Here is an 18,205-nt window from a genome sequence, read left to right on the forward strand (position 1 = left end):
AGCCAATTAATGTCAAAACCGTTGTGGTGCCACATGTAGCGAGGCCAATAAATTAATATGTTTAGAAAAACTGTGGCGCGAGCTGTATGATAAAAAAAATAAAATAAAGAAACGCAGACGCCTCCGTGGGCGAGCTACAGACTTACTTTGTCGGTGAAACGACCTCGAAGCAGAACCTTCTCTCATTGTCTTCACAGAGCTTGACGGAACACAACCTCAGGTCTTCCACCACCACCGTCAACGAGTCCTGAGAGCAGGGTGTCAGTTAGTCACGGCTCTGCAGAATTTTGACTCAATTTAAGTCAACCTCCAGCTGATGAACAGGCCCCACTTTCAGGACGGACGCAACACACCATCAATGAGCGGGTCAATCTGGATTTGAATTTCTGTGTTTTGTTTCAAATGAGAGACTGATACGAGTCTACAGACGTTTAACCCTTCTAACATAACAATCATAAGAAATGTACACACACAAAAAAAAAAAAACATTTCCACCAGCTGCTATATCAAGATTGATACTAAATCAAACTGTACCTTGAGTTTCTTTTGGTACACCAGCTGGCTGTTTTGAATGGAAAACCACCGCCTTGGAAGGAAAGAGCTTTAGTGTTGGACATCCAGAAAACTAGCACTTGATTTAAATTTAAATGAGGAAAAATTACTAATCTGCTGAAGTAATTATACAACAAAGTTTACTTATTTACACTATTACTACCATCATCGGGTATTTCGGTCTGGTCCGGTTGTTTATTTTGTATTAGTAAAGCTGCGCCTACATTTCATTCTACTGCTGAACGGTTGCAGTTCTCTTTCGCACATGCTGAGACTTGTCTGTCCGTCGCTCCCTCACCTGTTCCAGGTCTTGAAAGCGTTGCTGGCCCTCTTGAAAAGGTAGCCCTCCATCACCACGCCGTTGGGGGCGTCCACGTTGAACTCCACCTTGGCGTCATCGTAAGAGAAGTCCTGCGGGGGGAACAAAAACAGAAACAAAAACACAAGACCATTATCGCGAACGGGTCCCGCTCGTCCTCCCCGTCTGAGTCGGCTCACGGTTTGTATGTTATCTGACGCCTCATTGGCTCCTGTCGGTGCGTCTGCAAAAATAGGACCAGTAGCATCCACTCTGATGAAGCCACTAGCCGAGTATGCAGTATATATACACACACACACACACACACACACACACACACACACACACACACACACACACACACACACACACACACACACACACACACACACACACACACACACACACACACACATCACATATACATACATACATACATACATGTACATACACACACATCCGGGGTCTGGAGTTCACTGAAATTGAATCTTTAAAACCTTTCAGTCATGACCTTTGTAATAAAATCAAACTCTGGATCACGTTTCTCAAAATACCGCTGGTTCAACCTCCTACATCCGGACTCCGACTCGTTTCACCGGCGCAGCCTCAACAAGTTTTTCCCCGAAATCCGTCCCCGTCAGCTTAAGCCTCCGCTCTCTCAAGCCCTTTCCTCTGTTGTCGTCTAAATGAGGTGGGAGGTGGAAGGGACTGGTAATCACCGGGCCACCTGCCCCCGTGGACACGTCGCTGCACTGATTAAAATGTGAGCTCGGGCTTAAGTTTCACTACTGCAACGGGAGTCTTGGATTTCAGGCAGTGGGGCTACCAGCCGGCATGTGGCGCACACACACACGCACACGCACACACACACACACACACACACACACACACACACACACACACACACACACACACACACACACACAGTCATCGGGGCAGTGGAACCATTTGGAATCTGGCAGGTGACCCAGTTCGCCCTCCAACAGAACAAAACACCAAACAAAGAATCTTGAACCCCATTTGGAAGGAGTTCACACAAAGCCACTCCAGAACGGAAATAACACAGGTGGCCGCGCGCACAAACACACACACACACACAGTCACACAATCACACACACACACACATATATACACAGTCACACACAAAGTCACGCGCACGCACGGTCAGTCATACAGTCACTCACACAGTAACACAGTCACACACACAGTCAGTCAGTCACACAGTCAGTCATACAGTTACTCACTCACACACACGCACACACACACACACACACACACACACACACACACACACACACACACAGTCAGTCATACAGTCACTCACACACACAGTCAGTCATACAGTCACTCACACACAGTCACACAGTCACACACACACAGTCAGTCATACAGTTACTCACACACACACACACACAAACACACAGTCTCACACACACAGTCAGTCATACAGTCACTCACACACAGTCACACAGTCACACACACATACACACACCATGTTATGGGATTTTAAGTAGAAATTGCCCATCTTCAGTCAGACACACAAACCCTAACCCACTGAATTCAGATTGTCATATTCCTCAGTGACCGACAGAAAAACAAAATAACAAATCGAGAATAGAAAATTATTTAAATGAATAATATACTTATTAAGAGCCAATAAACAGGGACGTCCCTACGCCGCCTCCTCCTCACCAGTGTGTAGTCAAACCTGCCCAAAATCTTCATCTTCACCAGAGTAGATTCCAGCAGCATGTCACCGCCGAACGCAGCTCCCGGATCAGTCCAGCTCGACTGAAACCAGCGAGTGGAGAAAGTTTAACGCCCGCAGAACCACATCCGAAGCCTCCGGAACGTTCCGGAACCTCAGCGCCCGAACCCCTCAACCTGAACCCTCAACCTGAACCCTCAACCTGAACCCCTCAACCTGAACCCCTCAACCTGAACCCTCAACCTGAACCCCTCAACCTGAACCCTCAACCTGAACCCCTCAACCTGAACCCTCAACCTGAACCCTCAACCTGAACCCCTCAACCTGAACCCCTCAACCTGAAACCCTCAACCTGAACCCCTCAATCTGAACCCCTCAACCTGAACCCCTCAACCTGAACCCCTCAACCTGAACCCTCAACCTGAACCCCTCAACCTGAACCCCTCAACCTGAACCCCTCAACCTGAACCCTCAACCTGAACCCTCAACCTGAACCCCTCAATCTGAACCCCTCAACCTGAACCCCTCAACCTGAACCCCTCAACCTGAACCCCTCAACCTGAACCCTCAACCTGAACCCCTCAACCTGAACCCTCAACCTGAACCCTCAGCCCCGGAACCTCGGAGCGGTGCGAGCGGCTTGTGCGCAGCGCCGCGTGCCTCCCCCTGCAGGACGTCAACACGCCGTAGCTCGCTGACCGACCCACACGTGATCGTCCGCTTTGCCCGTCACAAATATAAACAAAAATAAAAATGATTAAAATGTAGTTTTGTTGATATTATATCAAAAAAATGAAACCCTGACACTGTTTGTGTTTTGATTTTACCACAAACTGTTAAACAACAACAACAACAACAACTACAACAAGGGCTATAAAGTGTGTATTTATTCATGGCAGTAGCTGTGTAGTGTATTTGTCATAATCCCCGAATTTAATCATTTTGTAAAATTGTTAAGATTCCACAATCCTACATCTCCGCCCAAATCTCAGATGAGTTTTAAACCGATGCTAGAGATACGACAAATAACAAATAAATCACATGAGAAATATGTATTTCCATCCTTTGGGCTGAGGTGGAATTAACTGTTAATAAACTGGAATTAAAGTTTATATTCCAATGTTGTCATATCTTATGAAGCGATTACAATCTACTATGATGGTGGCGTGAGACGAAAAAAGACAATTCAATCGTTAATCGCAATTATTTGTAATTAATCACAATATCATAATGATAATTATATTATAATAATTATTATGTATTGGTGGCTTATCATACATCGGAACTGTTCCCAACAATTTACTGTGCGTCATACAAAGACGAAGATATCATAATACATCCCATAACGATCCATCTCACTGACTCGCTCTTAACCCGGCAGCACTGTTCCACAACCGGGCAGCGAAAGCTGCAGGAGACCCCACCCCGGCCCACCCCAACCCCCCCAACCCCCCTAACCCCCTGCTCCTCCCCACGATTTAAGGCGCCCTCTGCCCTGCAGCACCCGGGGCTGCTCCGGAGGCGACGCCCCAGGCGAGGTTCCATCCTCCCACTTGGAAGAGCCAGCCCTCCATCTGTCCGGGGGTCCGCGAACCATTCCTGCTTAATCAAGCCGACGTTATACGACACACGCCCCAAGCCCCTCTTTCCCACCTTCAATCACCCAGAAGTGTGAAAGAATTCTTCCCAGGAGTACGGGTGTGGCGCCTACAAACGCACGCAGCGCCAGACAATTATATTATCTGGTCCTATTTCTGGCGCCTCGGGCAGCCAAAGTCCCAAAGTCACGCTTGAACCGAAAACCATCTCTCACTGGGGATGAATGCATCTCAGCGCAATCCAAACATCACTTACATCCTATAACGACACAAAGTTGTGACGGTTGCTCTGCACGGCGTTCCCCCCCCGCCCTTTCCCTTCCAGACGGAAATTGTGCCAACCACACGGCGGAGCAGCGGTGGAAAGAACCGGCAGAGGGAAAGAACCGCGGCTGCTCTCGACGCGGGAGCCACAATGAAGTCCGAGACACATAAAAGGGAATGAAAAGCCTCAAAAGAATAGAAAGCGGAGAGGGAGCGGCAGATGTGTGGTGGGGAGCGAGCGAGAGAGAGAGAGAGAGAGAGAGAGAGAGAGAGAGAGAGAGAGAGAGAGAGAGAGAGAGAGAGAGAGAGAGCGAGAGAAAAATGTGAATTATCGTAGATTCGACCGAAAGACACGACGGTAAAAACAGAAGAGCACAACAATCTTCATGTCCGTGTCATGACAAACGGAACAAACAGGCGACAGCTTATCAAACAAATCCCAAATTTCTCCCCCTTGAACCCTCGCTTTGGCCTTTTGTGACGATTTTGCGCCGACGGTTCCACCTCCCCACCTCTCCTCTGTTCTATGCAGTCGTGCAGGTCTGACGGTATTCACCACGGTAATACATCCGTGGTTTTTTTTTAACAGATAGGACGGTTATTATTTGACCGTCGGAGCTGTAACTGTGACGCCAACCCCTCGTGCCACGTGCCACACCCACCTCCAATCCATCCCATAATCGCTGCCACAGGACACGCGCTCACTTATCAGGGCGGCTGCCGCAGACCTAATTGCCTATTAATAGAGAATGGAGTTAAACATGTATAATTCACCGTTCACCACAGCCCCACAGCTTTGCGTTCTGCGCCGCCACATTAGCATACGGGATGAGCGATGTTCCAAAAATGGGTTGCATTTCAAAGGGGAGCCGGGAAGTAATCTGCGCTCACTTCAGTTCCGAAAATGTCCCGCGGCAACGTCGCCTCTCCATTCTCCTGATGCCCGCGTGCCCATTTTTCTTTACCCCAACTTTCTTTCTTTTTGCTCCTTCGCAGTTCGGAAATCCCCCCCCACGCGGGACTTAATGTACAAAATGTACCAAACCGTATTTGCCGTAAATAACATCAGGAGTGGAGTTAACATCATGACCAAAGTATAAAAACATTTTAGTTTGTGCAGGAACTTTGTCGCAAAATTGTTATTTGGGACAGACAGTGGATGTGAGACCGGCCATGTTGTCCGGTTCAGAGGCGGTGGCACCAACAAAAAGGCAGGTGGCTGAACTGGAGGTGGCAGAGTTGAGGATGTTGAGGTTTTCATTGGGAGTGACAAGGACGGACAGGATTAAGAACGAGTGCATTCGAGGGACGGCTCAGGTCGGACAGTTTGGTGGGAAAGTGAGAGAGGCCAGACTGAGATGGTTTGCACACGCGTGTAGGAGGGATGAGAGTTACGTTGGGAGAAGGAGGCTGAGGATGGAGCTGCCAGGCAAGAGGAAAAGAGGAAGCCAAAGAGAAGCTTGATGGATGTGGTGAGGGAGGACACGCAGGCGGTTGGTGTCAGGGAGGAAGATGCGCAGAACATAAGATATTGGAGGCAGATGATCCGCTGTGGCGACCCCTAACGGGAGCAGCCCAAAGAAGAGGGCGAAGAAAGTGGATGTAGAAAATCCTTTCAGCGGTAAACCCTCCCCCACTCACAGCCCCTCTCATATCATATTGCAAAAAACATTGACTAGAATTTTTTTTTTTTTTTTTTTTTTTTTTGATCAACAGAATCCCGCCCCGTGTCTTGCCCTCCGCTCCATGTGTGCCATGATGCCATCTGTTGAATTTGGCCGGTGCTTCCCGAGAATTGAGAGAGGGGCGGGCGGGGCTCTTAACAGCCAGATCTGCTGAATCTCCTCCAAACCCCTTGACCTCTCGCAAACTCCCGGTCACCTGGTGCCCGGCGCTGAAAGGGCCGCGTCCAGAGAGTCTGGGAAAAAAAATCCCAAAAAGCGCAATCTGGTTGACCTAGCGCCGCCTTTCAGGGTGAGAAGAGAGGACAAAAAAAAAACAAAAAAACAACGACAAGCGTCATTTAAATTAAACCGATTGATCAATCAGACAAAACAAAAACATCACCGTGAATAATAATAATCACAATAAATCCACCGGACCATAAAAAGCATGAAACTCCTACTTTCACAAACGCTCTTTTTAAGATCAGACTAATTGGAGCCACGTCCGCCGACATAGGGAGCGTTAGTCGGGGGACATTTTTGTTCCCCCCGAAAGAGAGACCGCGTCGTGGGCGGAGGAGAAAAAAAACGAAACAACGGATGGAAACCTGATGTGGCGCCTGACGGACACGGTGAGACGCAAAAGTTGGTCGCTGGTTGCGAGGGCTGGGGGGGGGGGGGGAGGAAAGACGTCGAGTCAGAGTCATTTAATGGACACCACTGCGTGTGAAACATTGCGCACCATCGCAATAGCAAACAATCCCACACACACGCCACAGTCTCACACACACACACACACACACACACACACACACACTCCACAGTCTCACACACACACACACACAAGCCCATAAACACCAACGCAGCTCCGGAATGTCTATTGATCGGTGGCAGCCATCACAATGTGACGTCCATAAAACTTTCCCCCAGCGGATCAGACAATCACCCAATCTGCTCCATACAGCCGCCAACCACATGCAACACACACACACACACACACACACACACACACACACACACACACACACACACACACACACACACACACACACACACACACACACACACACACACACACACACACACACACACACACACACACACACACACACACACTCTTTATGGGGCTCCGTCGGATGTTCGACCATCTTGGCTTTTGTGTTGCACAGGAGGCTCCGGTGTTGAGGTCGCTGAACGGCCTCGGCCCCGAGCCACGAATACACGCAACCAACCAAGTATAACATCTATCAGGACTGTCTGTTTGAACAGGATTTTAAACTTGGCCTTTGCTGATTTTATGCTGGGGAAATCTTGACGTACTCTTTCTTTTTTTTCTCCAGTGAAACATGGGTCTACAGTGGGGATATACTTACGGCGACTGATTAAGATAAAAATCCCAATATGTGCACACGTGATGTCAGAGCATGAGCATTCTTAAAACTCAACCAGGTAATTCAAACTTATCTTAAAAAAAAAAAAAGATAAATCCTCTACTTGAATTCTGCCCCTCATCTTCGACAAAAATAATGGCGAAAACTCACCTGCATCAGTGTCTGGAGGCAAAAGGCGGAAGCAGTGAATGGAGGGAGGGAGGGAAAGAGAGAGAGAGACAACAAATTAGGAGGCACCTTCACCATCTCATTTCCAATCATTCCTTCACATTTAGTGATAAAAATTGGGACTTGTTTTTTTTCTTTTGCCAAGTCATCCCAACAAAACAGCGTTGATTCACGAGAAATCCTGTAAATTATCACCATGGACCCAAAATCAGTTATAGGTCGCCTTTAGCTGGACCCTGAAGACGGGCATGAGGTCTGTGCGTGACCACACTGTGTGAGTCAAGACAACGTCACATCCTCATTTGGACATTTCGCTCCATGTCATTCAATGCCGTTCAGTCCGATTCAGTTTCTTTTGTTGTCCGTTTTAGTCCAGCGGGAGGATCCGGCTGCAGGACGCCGCCGCGCCTTGGCAGCGGCTTAATGGAGGTGGAAACGGGGAGGTGTCCGAACTGGAGGTGCGACATCTGATGTCATCCATGTATGAAAGCACACACACACCGCAACACACCAGGCGCACATTTGGCACATTCGGCATCTCTTTAGGTAGCACATGGATGACTGGTTGCTTGTGTGCGTGTGTGTGTGTGTAAGATGACATTTTTGTGCGGACCTGGACAAGGCATGAGTTGCTTTTATTAAATCGAGCGTTCTTAAAAGCGAAAACAAAAGCCCTGCGAGGAAGAGTTGTCCTCGTTTCACGGCGGGGTTTGATCACGGAGAGATAAAAAAAGACACCCACACGCTGAACAGCTCTAAATATACTGGCGGCCCATTTTTCCCCTTTTTTTGCGTGTGTTGTTAAGTGTTTTGTTAAGACAACATAACTCAAAGAGAAAGTTGGCGCGCTGCGGCGTGGAATTCAGTCTATTTTGGAAAACCAATTTGCTGCTAAAATAAGATAAAATTAAGACGTTCCTGTCCAAGAGAAGACCACTCCGAAATCCACGCACATACGCACGCGCACACACACACACACACACACACACACACACACACACACACACACGAGTTTCTCTTTGTGAATTAGGAAGTCATCTCTCATAACTGGGAGATAATTGCGTTCCGCTGCTTCCTCAGATGAACTCATTATGTTCTCGCAAGCGTAAAACACGTCAACATAACAACTACTCTGCGACCGCATTTAGAGTCCCGTCGACTAGGAAGCCCGTTTACGCTTCCTCTCAGACAAAAACATTGTTCCACATCCTAAAACATGCTCTTCACAGACGGCTAGAATGTAGTCCCTTCACATCGTAAATGGATCGTAAACCATGCGTCGTATTTTGATTCAGAATACGGACGCATGTCGTGGAATACCCATAATTATGGTTCATATTCAAGAGTTTGAAGGGAAAAATGAAATGAAAAACTTCTGCTTATTCCTATTTCTAAATAACAATCAAAAAGATATGTAATAAACACATATCAGTGTTTCAAGTTTCAATCGGAGTAGTGAAACAATGCGAACCAACTTTTGAGCTTTCTTAATTTAGAAAAATAAATATGTATTTTATTATTATTATTATTATTATTATTATATAAAACAAAAAAAAAACTCTGGGTAAAGAGTCGTTTTAATAGCTCCTCCAGCTTGAGATACGAAGACTCCTTATTCCTAGGATAATGAAGTAAATAGTGCGTGCAAGTCGCCCACAGAAGATGAGAAGGAGGAGCTGGTGAGGGGAAGGGGGGAGGAAGGAGGCGTCGTGCTCTCACCCTCTGCTGGATGAGGGCGTGCTTGTGCTCCATGTCTCTCTTCTCCACGGCCGAGTCAATGACCAGCTGGTCCAGCTGCACCGGAACGCAAAGCGGCGTGGAGGCGGTCAGCGAGTCACGGCGACAAACAAATAATATCAATGCACGCACGCACGCACACACGCACACACGCACACACACACTCTCACTGTGTGTGCTGGGGAGAGTGCGTTTGTGTGAGTGTTTGTTGTCACCTGGGCGGCCAGTTTTTTCATGTAGGGGTCGATCTCGTCCAGGATGTGGTAGCCTTGCTGGAACAGCGTGTACTGGGCGTGCATGAAGGACAGCATCTGGAAGAGATTCACGTCGTCACGACGGCGCCCGGCCCACGATGTACTGTACCGTCGTCACGCTCACACGCCGATCTCCCGACTCGCACACCCCCGCTGCAGCGCAACGACCGCGGCGGAATTAAAACCCGGGCTACTCACCGCATCCAGGATTTCAAACTTCTTCCTGGCCTGGAGCACGTTGATCTGACGGAACAGAGACGGCAGGAAGTCAATGGCGGTTTAGGGCGAAGAAAAGTGATCTGCCGCGGACTTCAGGACTTCAACACATTTCGACCAAATCTCCTTTTATTTTTTTCTGCTGCGAGACATAGACAGTGTCTGTTAACGAACAGCCCGTGTCTGGGTCTAATTCCCGGGAGAATAAGGGGGGGAAATCGGAGCCGCCTATGGAGCCCTGCAGATGCAGCCAGGATGGCTCTGGTGAGGTACACCAGCTTTGTATTTCCATTCACACACCTGCAGCACGTAGTCCAGCGCCAGGTGCCTGAAGGCCTTACGGCTCAGGATCAGGGCCTGCGTGGCCTCCTCGGCCTCGTGGACCTTGTTCCTTGGCGCCTGGGCGTTCTTCACCTGGGCCAACTCCATGTCCTCGCGCACGCGGTCAAACTGCTTCTTCGTCTCCTTGAATTTCCGGACGTCCCTGGTGGAAGAGGGATTGAGAGAGAGAGAGAGAGAGAGATTTTAGATAACAGATGCACACTCTGACAATATTTACATATCTAAACCTTAAACAATCTCTGGAATGTGGTATACGGTATGTCTAGTTCCCCTAAACAGAGACAACTGTAGACGCTTGCAACCACAAAATTATGAAATAGATTTTATCAAATTTGATGGATATAATATGTCATGTGTCATTTTTAACATGTTTCGTTTTTATTTTCACCCGAGGGTTGATTTCAGATAGATATAAAACAACAAGACCTTTCGAAAAATTTCAAGCAAAGAACACACACGCACACACTCACAGACAGACAGACAGACAGACAGACAGACAGACAGACAGACAGACAGACAGACAGACAGACAGACAGACAGACAGACAGACAGACAGACAGACAGACAGACAGACAGACAGACAGACAGACACACACACACACCTCCTGTTACCTGCCAACAAAAATACTCACTCTTTAATGAAGGTGTGGAGCTGCTGCTTGACAGACCTCTGAGCTTGATCAAACAAAATCTGTCAGGTGAGAGAGAAATACACACACACACACACACACACACACACACACACACACACAATGGTTCATTATCCACATGCTTCCTTGCATAATCCTCCTTCCTTGCATATTCCATTGTTTGCCGAAGCTTGTTGTTCCAGATCCCACCACAAGATGGCACACACTCTCCCTCATACTTGCTGAGTTGAACGTGTTAGTGGGTTTGAGAAGGGAAGGAAAAAGGAGATATGGGAGGGAGGGATAATATGGCGACGCAATCGAAGGAAAGGAAAGGAAAATGTAAAAAGACAGAGGGATCAGGGGGCACGAGAATGAGATCTGGAGTTGCCTCTGTCCCAAGGTCATACAGCAACATGCTGTATAGAGCCAAGGACCCGTGAATGAGTGTGTGTGTGTGTGTGTGTGTGTGTGTGTGTGTGTGTGTGTGTGTGTGTGTGCATGCGTGCGCATGCGTGCGGTACTCAGATGTCTTTGGGTCAACTCTTGTGGGATTGCAGCATTCCTTTACCCTCAAACTGTGGCCTACCCATGTGGCAAAAATGCTCTTCACCTCCTCCCTTTCTGACCCGTCGTCCTCCCCTCTTTCCTCCTCAATGCCGCGTTACCCTCGTTCCAATCATCTTTTCCTCTCCCAGTGAGGAGCAGAACTGCTCTCTGTCTAGACCAGAATCAGCATTTCTGTTCTCCACCCCAAATATAGCACAGAGTGAGAGCGAGAGAGTGAGAGAGAAAGAGGGCGTGTGAGAGTAAAAGAGAGCGAGCGAGAGAGAGCGAGAGAAAGGGCCAACGCTTGTTAATGAGGATATTTGCTGGAGGAACACATGCAATACCTGTATGTGTACACATGTAGTATCTTGTCTGAGAAGCTGTCTATGAACATTTTTTGCAAAATGGAATCCACCACCTGGCCTCTCTTCTATGCACGCGCGCACACACACACACACACACACACACACACACACACACACACACACACACACACACACACACACACACACACACAGCAAATACTGTTCAGACAGCCACTTTAACATGATTTCACACATACTGTGGCAGACCTGGGTGTGTGTGCCTGTGTGTGCGCCCGTGTGTGTGTGTGGTGTAGATGTCAGCATAAGCCCTAAGAAGGATGCTAAGAAGCGTGGTCACCAAGTGTGGTCAGTTAAGCGCCGTCGTGCACACACAGACACATTCTAGTGCACAAGCTTGGATTAGCTGACTGATCCTGTGATAATCACGCACGCGCGCACACACACACACACACACACACACACACACACACACACACACACACACACACACACACACACCAAAAGTCGATACAGGCGGCCAGCGGATTAGACTTTCTATAGCAATCGCCGACAAACACAGTTAATTTATATACATTATCTGGATTGTCTGAGCCTTTGCGCGCCTGTGTGTGTGTGTTTATTTATGTATGTGAGGGGTGGTTTAAGCAGCCACACCTGTCTTGCGTCTAGATAATTGGGCCCGGAATCCGGGTGGCGATCCGGGAGCGACAGGTAAATCACACACACACATCGAGCCTCTGTCACGACATGTGTCCACCTGCTCCCGGCTTGTTCCACCTGGCCCCCTCTCTACAATAAACGGGCGTGTTTGCAACATCTCTGCCCGTGTCTCTGTGTCCGAGGGCCCTGAAACCGCCACTCGGTCGGCGTGTGTGGCAGGCGGAGCGGCCACAGTGTGGTTGTTCTTAAACCAGACAGCTTTATCCATATGGAGGTTCGGCTGCAGATCTGGAAAGATTGCACCACATCATCATCATCATCATCATCATCTAACAGCATCCCCCTCTGACTGCTAAATGTCTTCATTATACAAAAACTAAATGTCATATTTCAAAATTCATACCTTTTGCAGGTGTGCATGGTAAATTGCACTTGTTTGACAGATATCTGAATTTAAATTCATCAACATTCAACCCAAATCCACTAAGACTTAACATTTTGTAATAATATATAATATACATGGTTTTACTGTAAGTAATACTTCTGCAAGTGAATCCATTTATTCATGATGCAGAAAGAGGCTTCAGTTATCAGACCGATTTTTCTCTCTTACTCTCTCCATTCCCTCCCTCCCTCCCTCCCTCGACGCTCGTCCCTCCCTCCATGACGTCAACCAGACAAGCTATTAGTGTAATTCTAGGGTGTGAAAGGGAAGGAGAGGGGCTTCCATGGTGAAAGGTAAATTGAGGGGGAGAGCGAGAAAGGGCATCAGCAGGCGGTGAAAGAAGAGGAGAGCAAGAGAAAAATGAAATGTTTAAAGGGGGGGAAAAAACAGCCTTTGCAGTTTGACTAAATCGTAAAGCGGACACAATTAAATTCTCATGTTATCAGAACATGGCATTTATAGAAGGAAAATCGCAGTGTGCAGCAGCTCCAAGGAGGGAAAGAGGGGAGGAGAAAATTGCATCGGATTGATGCGGCAGCTTTTTGATTTGATTTATAAGCTCAGGGTTAAACCAGCCTGACCCTGGTAGTGACGAGGGAGAGAGAGAGAGAGAAATGAAGAAAGAAAGAAAGAAAGAAAGAAAGAAAGAAAGAAAGAAAGAAAGAGGAGGAAGCAGGAAACATGGGAAGGGGATGAACGGATGGGAAAATTGGAGGTGGGAGAAAGTGGGACGGATGGATTGCCACCTTTACAGATCCATAGATCCACAGATTTGCTGATGTACGGTGCTTCCATTGCAACGTACTAAGTTTTTCAACCAATTCAACCGATTCAATACTTACAAAAAAGGACGAGTGGTATAATTTCAGGAGGGGTGGTTTGGACCATTTCAATTGTTGTTTTACAGAGTCATTTACGTCATTGTACACACTGGATATTGCTGCTATCCATGTCCACACTGACATGATACCTTCAAGGCCTCATCAGGGCGGAAGATTTTCACAGTCAAACGTCGTCATCGGGAGAAATCAGACCCGTAAGGAGTGTGTGTGTGTGTGTGTGTGTGTGTTTGTTAGGGCTGCAGGAACAAACTTAGAAATTCCAATAGAATTCAAATATTAAAAAATATGTATCACTATTGCAATGCTGAAATTGCCTTTCGATTGTGTATTTATTTTTATGAACAAATAATTGATTAGAAATGTTTGGGCTAACGTTACTGAATCAATTCACATGTGATGAGCAATAAAGTTCCATATAAGTTCATCCAGTTTGTTGCACAGTGAACAAAACACTAGAGAGAAATATTCCTGGTAACTGTGTGTAATGTCAGCGGAGATGAGCATGAGCACGATCATGAGCGCACCGGCGCGTTTCCGCCTCCTCCGGCGTTTCACTGCGTGTCCACGGGAGCGTGCGTCTTTCACCGGAATTTCCAGTGATTCCACAGATGTGGTGATGAAAGTGGGAAATAAACGTGACCACCACCGAAGGAATGTCCTCCAGCGCAGAGGTTCCAAACCACCGGCTCACGGACCATGCCGGGCCGCAGGGCATTGTGCCACCGGACCGCGACAACGTGGGCGGGATTTTTTCAAAGAGCGATCTGCGATCTGGGCAGAGCAGCGGCAGGAAACGGAGTAAATCAAACACACCTAGAGTTTTTGCTTGCTTTGTTTGAAGGAAAGATCGCTCTGATCGGAGCTGCGGAGCCGTCCGTACCCCCCCCCCCCGTACTAAATTTAAGCATTAAAATGTTGAATATATTCTAATATTAACAATAATAAAGCATACACATTTGAATGTGATTATAGAGGAATATCAGCAGCCCTAGTGTGAGTGTGCATTATATCTTCCACACACATCTTGTGCAGCATGTGGTTTGAATCAGACGCACGTATGTGCACTGGCCCTTGCGGACAGTTCTTCGTCACAGGGTGAGGTCACACGCGGACTGATGTGTGTGTGTGTGTGTGTTGGGAAATACAAGCCCCGAGAGGGTCTTGATGTCTGAAAAATATGCCAAGAGGATCTGGGCGGGTCTGAACACTCACTCCACCCCAGCCCCTCACCCATGGCATCGGCCGTGTGTGTGTGTGTGTGTGTCATACCATGTGGTAGTTGACAATTTCTTGTAGGCTTTCTCCACACTTCTCAAGGCATTCCTGCAATGTTACGGACACAAAACACACACAAAAACACACAACACATTACACATGTAAGCATGTGTGCATATACATTCAAGTATGTGGATCTGGACAGACAAGATGCTAATGATGATTATACACTATACATACAAAGAAAGAAACCAACTTTCTTAAGTAAAATAAGTAGAACCTGCCCTACAGAGTGTATGGCGTGTGAAGACCATGTGCTGTTTGAAATGACTCATTTTTATTTATTATATTGGTCTGTCAGCGGATCTGGGAGGGATATCCAGTGAACAGCCAGAGAGCCAACAATTTGGGGGCATCAGTATTCCAGGTTTTTCAAAGTACTACAATTCAAATCCCAACAGCACAAAAGATTGAAATGCTTAACTGGAAAGCCAAGTCTGTCATTTTCTTTTTCTTTCCTGGTATTTTCTTATCCACTTGAAAAACAAGTCCAGATTGATGGCATCAGTGAATATTGTCCCAAAATGTTTTGTCGTCAATTTTAACCTCCAAATTGTCCCCGTGAGAATTAGAAATTGTACCAGAAAGCACATTCCTAAGCTACATTCCAGTATTTCATGTGTGAGAGAAAGCCATAAAGCAGATCTCAGATCTCTCTGCTTCCCGCCATGTAAGCTGTGAGCGTAAACACGTCCTCTCTGCATGTGGCCACAACTCTCATGCACACAACAGCTGGACGGCTCTGTGTCTGGACAACACTGTTTATACAAGCGCAGCCATTATTGTTGAAGTGGGAAAACTTTCCGGAATGCGCTGGTGGTTTGTGATAGATGAGCAGTCATCTTGAGAGGGGCTAACCTGCTTGTGTGGGATCTGTGAGACTCCAGAACATGCTTTATTAAACAGAGGATTCGAGTTGAGCGGAGCTGGTGTCTTGCTTCCAAACAGATGTTATTCGGACTCACAGGGCCATGGGAAGCACCTAATCAGTTCTGCGTTTCCTCCTAGTAATACTGCGGCTTATACGCCTGAAAGCCAGGGTGCCGCACGGCACAGACACGAAAATACACTGCGGAAGGCCTAACAGGTGTGACACCACGGTAAGAAACCATCAGGCCGGGAAGATGGAAGATGCGTCTTGAAGCGCTCAAACTCACCGAAATCCTTTCCTCCTTCTTGCACTGCTGGGAGAGGTCCCTGATGCCGTTGACAAAGAGCTTGTTGGCACCGACGTACGCCCTGCCAGCCTCTATCATCCCACTGCAGAGCTTCACCAACTGGGGGAAAATCAACAGAATACTGAACAAGATATCGTGCGAACTTGAAAATGATATGCTCATAAGAGTCGAGATTCTTGAATAGTATATAGAGAACGAGAGTAAGAATTATCGCTCGCGCGCAGACGCACACACACACACACACACACACACACACACACACACACACACACACACACACACACACACACACACACACACACACACACACACACACACACACACACACACACACACACACACACACACACTTTAACTACAGATCAGTTCAACCTCTCAAATTGGAAATAATGAGATGAACGGGGGAGGACTGGCATTCTGGGGTGAGTATTAAGGTTTTCTCATCTGAATAAAATCACTAATCTCGGAATCGACCCAGAAGCTACGCATCTAAATTGTTACATCTGTGTTGCAAATTCAAATTCAGTTCCTCGGTAATGGGGCACGCTCATTTGAATATCATTTAAACCGGCAACGGCTCGCTCCTCATTTTGTTGGTCGGAGAAGCTGCAGAGCGCTGCACGGCCATTTCTGGCAAGGCCCTGTGTGTGTGTCTGTTAAAGATCAGCCGAGCAAGAGATACGGGCAGATTGGGGGCCAGGGAAAGAGTCTGAGACAGAGTAGGGGGGTGTGGGTGTGTGTGAGTGTGAGTGTGTGTCTGTGTGTGTGTGTGTGTGTCTATGTGTGTGTGGAAATGGTGGAGGTCATCTGCAAAAATACATAGTGCAGCAAATCTGCACTTGGTGGAAGAGTTCCCAAGGATGTGAACGTGCAGCCATTTTTAAAACCGTGGTCGCGGTGTGTATCTGCACAGGCGCACACAGACACACGCACACACGCTATGCATAGTGTACTAGTGCATAGTGTATGCTATTCTATGCATAGTGTACATCATGCTCTGAATTCTATACACACATTTTTTTCTCCCATTGTTCACATATCTGATTCCACTTAAAATGAAAAGCAGCAGCGCGCCTCTCCCCGATGCTGCACCCAGACATGACGAACAACATATCTGCCAACACAAAGACTGATGTGGGGAAATCTGATCTCGCGTACAGCACTAAAAACCCCGGGCCCTAGTCGCGGCCATTAGAGGAAGATGGTGTCGGTAGATGGGCTGGATGAACCACAGGGATCCATCGAGAGTCGGGACGCCACATCTGGTACCACACGCCCCTACGACAAACCCCCACTGTTTAACATGCCTCGGTAGCTACAGTTTGGATTGACTGCTGGTCGAACCGAAAAAAGAAACTCATATATGACAGTGCAGGGGGAACTAGGGGGCATGATAGTAATAGCTTTACTGTCAAGCATCATTGTTTCTTTAACCAAACAGGACTCATTAGAAAATAATGACTATGTAAACGGACAGGCTCGCAGGGAATAAAAAGGCACAATTATCGAAGGAGACCACGGCGATGAGGCTCGGCGGGAAAAAAAACAACCCACCCCTGGGGTTTAGGAGGGGATATGAGTGTCATTAAAAGTGGCATAACTCAGCACAAGGCAAGGTCAGATGCACGAGACAAAGCGGCTTCAGCTGTCACCAATCTCATAAATGTTCTACTCTAAGTGCTCTCAGTGCTCGAGGGTCCCCGGGCACTTCTCCCGCCTCCCAAAAGAGCGTTGCGAGGGTCCCCCTGTTGAACACCACCAATTGCACTGATGGCGACCTCCCTCCCGGCCCAGCGGCCGACTTTCAAGGATGAGGGTTCAAAGTTCAAAGGTGGAAGCCGGGAGGCACTGGAACAAAAATAAAGCCGGGGTGAGAGGGCGTGAGGTGGATGCGGCGGTGTAATGGACTGCAAGTGAGACAGTGAAGGCGGCCATAAATACCATCAATAGTAAATACATCCACTCCCATGGCTCATTGCGTTTAATCAAATAAAAGACGTAAGCATCAAGAAACACCACTCCAAGCTATAGCAGATACACATAATAAACTAAAGAGCCGGCCCCAAATTCATTCACCACATAAAAGTCTGACATGTAGCCAATCCGGTG

General features: G+C 47.5%; 1 protein-coding gene across 1 annotated transcript in view; it reads right to left on the reverse strand.

The window, feature by feature from the left end:
• The window catches only part of LOC307230224 (arf-GAP with coiled-coil, ANK repeat and PH domain-containing protein 3-like), a 56,637-nt gene that overhangs the window by 13,048 nt on the left and 25,384 nt on the right, over positions 1-18,205 (reverse strand). The window contains exons 3-13 of the mRNA XM_080000459.1: positions 16,076-16,195; positions 14,913-14,966; positions 10,825-10,883; positions 10,151-10,334; positions 9,833-9,877; positions 9,596-9,691; positions 9,363-9,437; positions 7,626-7,637; positions 851-963; positions 535-586; positions 147-247 (exon numbers count right to left, since the gene is read on the reverse strand). Coding sequence (XP_079856585.1) covers positions 147-247; positions 535-586; positions 851-963; positions 7,626-7,637; positions 9,363-9,437; positions 9,596-9,691; positions 9,833-9,877; positions 10,151-10,334; positions 10,825-10,883; positions 14,913-14,966; positions 16,076-16,195 — 911 coding nt within the window. The remainder of the gene's footprint in view (positions 1-146; positions 248-534; positions 587-850; positions 964-7,625; positions 7,638-9,362; positions 9,438-9,595; positions 9,692-9,832; positions 9,878-10,150; positions 10,335-10,824; positions 10,884-14,912; positions 14,967-16,075; positions 16,196-18,205) is intronic.

Source organism: Zeus faber (genome assembly GCF_960531495.2).
Source record: "Zeus faber genome assembly, chromosome: 5".
In the NCBI taxonomy this organism is placed as follows: Eukaryota; Metazoa; Chordata; class Actinopteri; order Zeiformes; family Zeidae; genus Zeus; species Zeus faber.